This window comes from Cynoglossus semilaevis, chromosome 3 (genome assembly GCF_000523025.1).
Source record: "Cynoglossus semilaevis isolate Cse_v1.0 chromosome 3, Cse_v1.0, whole genome shotgun sequence".
NCBI classification, from domain to species: domain Eukaryota; kingdom Metazoa; phylum Chordata; class Actinopteri; order Pleuronectiformes; family Cynoglossidae; genus Cynoglossus; species Cynoglossus semilaevis.
In genome coordinates, this window is record NC_024309.1 from 1,563,587 (window position 1) to 1,571,281 (window position 7,695).

General features: G+C 39.2%; 1 protein-coding gene across 1 annotated transcript in view; it reads left to right on the plus strand.

The window, feature by feature from the left end:
• The window catches only part of hecw1a (HECT, C2 and WW domain containing E3 ubiquitin protein ligase 1a), a 45,816-nt gene that overhangs the window by 28,986 nt on the left and 9,135 nt on the right, over nt 1–7,695 (plus strand). Inside the window, exons 11-16 of the mRNA XM_025054675.1 lie at nt 64–162; nt 2,719–2,872; nt 3,551–3,654; nt 3,756–3,862; nt 4,720–4,905; nt 5,621–5,755. Coding sequence (XP_024910443.1) covers nt 64–162; nt 2,719–2,872; nt 3,551–3,654; nt 3,756–3,862; nt 4,720–4,905; nt 5,621–5,755 — 785 coding nt within the window. The remainder of the gene's footprint in view (nt 1–63; nt 163–2,718; nt 2,873–3,550; nt 3,655–3,755; nt 3,863–4,719; nt 4,906–5,620; nt 5,756–7,695) is intronic.

Genomic DNA, 7,695 nt, shown 5'->3' on the forward strand with positions numbered 1-7,695 from the left:
TCTTTCCCTGATCTGCAGGGTTTAGTGTAATTCAACCCATACTGTCTCTCTGATGTCCCTTAGGCTCAGACTCTTCCCCTCCTGTTGGCCAACTTCCAGTACTGCGACCCAGCCATGACCTTAACCATTTTCCTGCTGCCACTGACCAAGTCTTACCTCCAAGTAAGAAGCACCAGCTCCTAGTCTTACTCTGGAGTCTCATCCTACCACCTTAGCTTGCTGTGTCTGTGTGCATGCCGCCATATTTTTACTCCTTTTTTTTTTACCCTCACCATATCATTTTCTGCCCTGTCATGCTTTACCGCAAGATATCTTCTTTTTTTTAACACCTGATTCCTTCACTTTGTATTTCAAGGAAGCAGGTATCACATCTTCTTTAAAAGGACTAATTGTTTACTTTCTCTGTAAATGTCTTCAGTCTTAAAAGCAATGCCATTCTCAGGACAGTGAATGTAGGTTGGTGATAAGATTAACTAGCTCTGAATTTACCAAGAGCATTAACGGTTGTTCAAAGATGGTAAGTGGTTTAATGGTTATTAGTTCATGTACGTGGACCTGAGGTGGACTGGCGAACCAGGCCAGGCCATGTTTCACCCACCTCCTATTCTTTACGTCTTGACTGCTGTGCTGGCTCCAGTTTTAAGATTGGTCTTATGTCCTGAAGTACGGATTACTCGATACAACTTTTTCATGTCTGATACCGATGCTGCAACTTGGAGTATCTGCCGATACCGACATCAATCCAATCCAATGCCTTCTTTTCTCCTCCAGCAAGTCGCGGACTGCCATTGTCGCGAAAAGTTAGGTAGAGCGTTTGGACCTTGGATTCACTGGATCGGATTGGCTTTAGTTGTTTTGTTTTTTCTTTATTGTATCCTGAAATTTTTAGCATTATCAGACCGATACCAATCCTGAGTATCGGATCGAGCCATCCTTTTCCTGAACCTGAACTTTGTTACCTGCAGTTTAAGTCCAACGTCAGCAGTGTAGTGAGGACCAAATGTGACTGAGCCTGTGGGTGATTGGCAAGGTGTGTCTGGTGGCCTTAAGGGGGCGGGAATCGGTTTTCATTCATTCAGTCACAGCAGCTTGTCAAAGCTGTGAAAATCTGCTGTTGCAGTTCCCACTTAACACATACACACATATTTGTTGTAGTCAAAAGGCTGATTAAAACTGACTGTGGTCTATCACACTCGCATAACAAGAACAATGTTGCAGCATGGTGGTTGTTGCAACAACAGCCATCTCGTGCAGCGCTCTGGAGAGTTAATCTTTTGAAGTTAAAGTTCAGGACAATGGAAGATGATTTATTTACTCTGAAGTGTTTTTAAATTCCTGAGTTTGTAAAGCTCTTCTCCAAATACAGGTCTTTACATCCAGCATGTGTTCAGTCATGGTAAAATATTTTCATGAAAAGAACAGCCACCAAGATGGAGCCAGTGTATGCAGCATGCTGCCCACTACTCTTTACTCTTTATTTTGCTTGTGTTTTTGTTGATGTCCTTGTTTGTCCCAAAAAAAATGACGTCATGGGTACAGACAAGAAAAAGCTCTTGGAGCTACATTGGCTGGCTGACTTAACTAAACAGTTTGCCCCTTGAAGGACAATACCCTCTGCCCTCCCATCTGTCCGCTGCCCATGTTGAGGGAGGCAGGGTTGATACTGCCTGTGATGCTGAAAGCCTGTTGGATGAATTTTTCGGAGGGGTTTTTGGCGCTCCTGAAATCACACAACATGCTGGCAATGAGTGAATCTGAACAAATGTTAAGGCAAAGGCTTTAAATGTACAGCCCAGTGGCCAAAACTGGCCCAGTATGGGATTGAATCCAGCCTGAATTTTGAAAGTAAAAAAATGCATAAAAGACAAACTCGAAATTGTGATCGCCTTTAATTCCTTTAATTCCCTACCACTTGGCAAACCGTTCTGGGTACTATTGCCCAGATCAGAACCTTGGTTAAATGATGGCACTCTTAGACGAGAGTGGAGCAACTGTGGAAAAAGACAGAAACAAATCACAGTTTGACTCTATGACTTTGTCATATTAAAGGTGCATCTCTAAATCATCTTTTTTAAGTAAGATACTATTCTTCATTCCCAGTTGGTTCCATGCCTCATACAAAATTAACTTCCGAAGTTATTCAGCATAGCATTGAGTTTGCCTTGTTAAGTAATTTAAGTGATATATTTTTAGCAACTGATTTTGGTGACAGTAAAGTCTTTCGGGGTTTTTTTTTTTTTTAGATGTAACAACAGCCTTTGAAATTGTTGATTACAATGACTCATCTCGAGACTGTAGCAGTGTGTGGGCATCACAGGCCCAGCGCTCCAGTAATTTATGTCCTACCTCTGAGGAGAGTTTTGTGTTAAAAATTGGTAACTTTCCACCACCACTGACAAACTGCCGGGGTGTGCCACAGGGCTCAATCCTTGGACTGCTGCCTTTTTGTCTGTCGTTTGCCCTTTTGGCATTTTTATTTTTCCAGGACAGATAATCTTCTTCCACCTATATGCTGATGATGGCTTACTGTATTTTTAGGTCTCTGTCAAATCACTAAAACAACTAAAAATCTTTGCTCTGACATAAGAATCTAAAACCAAAGTTGCCAGTGTAACGTGAAGCGCTCTGTTAAGTCTACATCGGATAGCAAGTAAAAAAAAACTTACTGAATTTAAGAGGTTGAGTGATCATTTTGTTGCTCTTTTTATGCTGTCACAGACTGGGAAGCTCGCATTGACAGCCATGGCCGAGTGTTTTATGTGGACCATGTAAACAGGACAACAACATGGCAGAGACCTAACCACGGCAGCAAGTGCAACCATGGCATCCCACGCTCAGGATCAACCCAGCAAATGGAGCAACTCAACAGGAGGTCAGACTCAGTGAAAGAGAGAGAGAGAGAGAGAGATGGTCGTAACTGTCCCCAAATTTTGTTCACTGTCTTTGATCTATTGTTATACCGATGACATGCTATTCTTCATTAATTACAACACCAACCATAGCCTCCATCTTAACTACATCCTAAATGGAGAAAACAAACTCTATTGCAGCTCCACTATATTCATGTTTATGATCTACCGTGTACTGTGGACTTTTATTCCTTCATTCTTTTTTTATTTCAGACATAATGTGACAAGAGAAAATATGAGCTGAATATATCAAAAGTATAGTTTCACACATTTTACCTACTAAACTTGCAGGACAAAAGCTATGGCCACAGACATGTTGAAAGTATGGCTTAAAAAAGTAGCCACCAACGCAAATCTGAAGTGAACCCTCGCTTTGGATTAGTACTGTAGTATATGTATAAGACTAGGATTATTTAACTAGTAATTAACTAATTAGATATGAGTATTAGTATCAATGGATCTTTGTTTTTTATGTGGCCCTGCAATGGGATGGGCTCCAGCTCTCCGATCCCAAACCTTGCAAAATATAAGTAGGTGTAAGACTGACACCTAGTGACAGATGATGGAACTATCAGAAAATCTCATCAGATTATGCGGAAAACTACCATTGACCTCACGGTAATCCGTCTTGATTTCTGCAGGTACCAGAACATTCAGAGAACCATGGCCACAGAAGAGGAAGGAGGGAGTCAGAGATTAGAGCGCAGTAGCAGCACAGAAACCGATCCGGACTCTGTACCACCAGGTACTATTACATCATGTATTTTTCACCTGTATTTTTATATTTGGTTAAAAATATACACTGGTCTATTTTTTCAAAAATAAATTCCCTTCAAATCCACACAGGCCCCTCTTCCCCTGTCACTCACCAGAAGATGAGTAATCTCTTCCAGTCTCCTGCTGTTAAATTCATCACACACCCAGAATTCTTCACTGTGTTGCACAGTAACTATGTGAGTAAAATTGCATGCAAATATATACTGATTTGTTGTAGTTCTATCCCCGTCATGTAGCCCAAGTCCTCAGGGTCCTCGACTTACAGCGTTTCATGGTTAGATCGCCATTTCCCATCAATTTATTGAGAAAACTCCCATCACTCCGACGTGTGTCGTTAAAACACTCCAAGTAGTTTTTGTGCAAACTAGTAAATTGCCAGATGGCGAGTGGACGAATGTGTCGTTATGCGGCGCTATACGTGGAAGACAGCTTTGTTTATATTCGCCGGTTGTACGCCATAGCCAATGTATGGCGTACAACAATTGTGCTACATTAGCTTTTTTTCGTTTGTGTTGTTTCTCTAGGAACTTTTTGCCTTTCATTTTGGCTTCCAAATGTAAGTCAGACTCTTGATGGGTTTTTTAAACATTATAGTTATTTATATTTATTTCACATAGGTAAAACAAAAATCACAACCTGCATCAGTTTAAAACCCAAGTCAAACATAAGTCAAGATCGCATATATTTTTACTGTACTTGCCATAACAAAACAGATCTAATGAAAGAATTTAGAGCTCTGGTAAAGCTTATATCATTCTTCTGATGTTTTTATGTCAGAGATTATTATATTACCACTGTGTTAGTAGAGTGACATAGGTACTTATGTACTATATGTGAGTGTTGACTTATGATAAAAATCAAGTCACTTTGCGCTGTAGAAACGTATTCCAACTTAAGTCGAGGATCCCCGTGTATACCAACACGTTGTCAAAATGAACCTTAATTGTGACTTCACTACCTAATAAAGACAAAAATTGTTATCTATTGGTCAGCACTCCTAATCCTAATTTGTAAATTTCTAATCATTTTCCAGGCAGCCTACCGGATGTTTACCAGCAGCAGTTGTGTCAAACACATGATCTTGAAAGTACGCCGTGACGCCAGAAACTTTGAGCGCTACCAGCATAACAGGGACCTGGTGGTTTTTCTCAACAAGTTTGCCGACATGCAGCTGGAACTGCCAAGGGGCTGGGAGATTAAAACTGACCCTCAGGGCAAGGTCAGTTAGTTCATATACAGAATAACATTCACCACTGTTAACAGGACTGAATTGTAGCCTTGGGAAAAGATGTAACAACAAAATATAATGCAATCATTTTATTTATTTCCTGTTTTAATTATTTTCAAGAGAAAGATTTGAGCCATTGTTGCTAGGCTACCCAAGGTGAAAACACGGAGGTCAGATTGACTGTAAACATGCAGCAGTATCTGGTTATTTTTATTAATACTGGAGCAAATTCAATTATTACTGAAAGTTGGTTCCCACAAGTCCCGGAAAACCTGGAAATTTAATGACCATGTCACGAAAAACATGGAAACTGTCCAGACAGTACTGCTGAGACAGTTATGCTGAAAAATAATTTCTCCTCCCTGTTTCTTGGTTGTCGCTCACAATGCTCTCTGGAGCAGTGATTTTCATAGTGGGGGCCTGTCGCCCCCTGGTGGGCTGCAGAGGGGGCCTCAGTATTCTCTTTTTTTTTTAAATGAAGTTTTTTTTTCATAACCATTTGTCCTGAACTGTATGATACATAATTGTCAGATTCTCAAATTTCCGATGGTATCTGAAGGCACCTTAGACAGGCAAACACACACACAAAAAGAGTAAGGAAAAAGTTTGTTTTTTTTGGTTCTAAAAATGCATACACAATTTGAAAAACTCACATGCAGTCTGACAGGATGCAATTTGGGTTTTTCACCTTTCTCTGTCTTTTCAGTCTTTCTTCGTGGACCACAACAGTCGGGCGACAACCTTCATTGACCCCCGCATTCCGCTGCAGAACAGCCGGCTGCCGGGTCACCTTGCACACAAACAACACCTACAGAGACTACGCAGCTACAGCGCAGGGGAGGTACACCACTCTCATCATTCTTATAATAAACTGTAGTTTGTTAAATAAATCATGTCCATGTCAGGTATATTTGTGTAAGTTCAGTGAAGTCTCTCACTCTCCCTCTGCTAATATATATAAATATATATGTATATATACAGAATATATATATATTTATATATATATTTATAAATATTTGTATATTTCCATATATATTCATGTATATATTTTATATGTATTTTTTATATATGTGTAGGCACGTAATAATATGTGTATTGACTGTGTATTAGAGCATACGTGAATAGGTGATTGGAAATTATTGGATAGACAGTGTGCATTTTGCCCTTGCATTGAAATTTCTCCCCATATAGCTTCACAAATTAATTAGGCTGTTGACAAGAGCCTGAGTTAAACTAACTAAAATGAATTGCTGTTTTAGCCATAATGACAGAACTGTTTTTTACTAATTAAAATCACTCTAAACTGTTTGTTTGACCCCAAATATTTTTTGATTAAAAAGGTCATTCATTCATTTATTGACAAATGGTCTTATAAGGAATATTTGGATAAGAAAAAAATGGGGAATTAGAGAGGAATTTGTAATGGTTCCGGTAAAGGTAATAAAGTTATCAAGGACACAAATTAGAAATTTCTTTGGACACAGTATTTGTTTGAGGGAATTTTTTTTAACCTAACCAAAAGCCAAGGTCACTACTACATCAAACAAACCCATTCAGTATTGTTAATGAAAAATTTTAAATATTTATTATTAGGGATGTCCGATATTAACCTTTTGCCAAACACTTCCGATTCCGATATCAACCGTTACAGATATAGCGGGGGCAGTAGTAGCCTGTTGGTTACGGAAGTTGTGTGTCCGCCTACTCACTAAGGTGATGGGTTAAAGCAGTGTTTCTCAATTATTTTCTGCCATGCCCCCCCTAGTGGACAACATTCCCTCGTCCCCGGATTTATATGTTTATCTGTACAAACCACTGCAATGAGTTGCTGGCACCAGCATTCTGCATAGAATCCCCTGATTATTAATATAGATTAATAAACTGAGCTGCAATGCTGCCATCTAGTGGCTTTCCCTTTCATATACAGCCGTTTTTCCCAAAAACTATTTTTAGGTCACACATCATTTGACTAAACCCAGGTGTTGCGTTATCGGGTTTTCATTATCGGAGGAAAAAAACGATAACGCTTCTTACAGATATGACATCATTCGCTAATATCGGTCCAATAATTGATCGGGACGATATTATCGGACATGCATAGTTTTCGTCCATAGATGTCGTTGTTGCTCAGCTCTGAACATTATGGAGGTCAGGATTCATTTAACAGTTGAATGAAACAAGACGCATGTATAAATATAGCCGCAGTACCTAATGTGACCACTGTGTTTCCACATGTCAGTGTTGTTAGTCCCACTAAAAATCACCTGTTCAACCACCAATCACGTGGAGTCACGATCAGAAACTGAACTCCAGCGAATCGTCGTCAAAGTTTCTAACGTTTTGATAAAATTATGACAAAATTTAAATAAAAAATAAAAAGTTTATTTTCAGACACGACCGTTTACCGTCACCAACTCGTCGCTCATTGGTTCTTTTGTTCTGTCGCTGTCCGTGGTGCTGGAGCGCTGAATCAGCCGGCTGTGAGGTCGTGACCCCGGATCTGAAGGAAACGGTTTTTAAAATGATGAAGATTTTTATTTTAATGTAAAGAAAAAAATTAAGTTTCATTGAGATAAAATTAATTTGGATTTTTACAAATCAAAGTTAAATAAAGTCGATTTCACCAAAAAAACACTCGTCGTTTCGTTTCCTTTAATCAAGGTGAAAAATTAATCTGAGACTCAAACACACTCATACATTTGTCTTTTTTTTTTTTTTTACATTAATTACATGAATTTTTCACTGAGGAACGAAGACGTCGTCAAACACACACACACACAC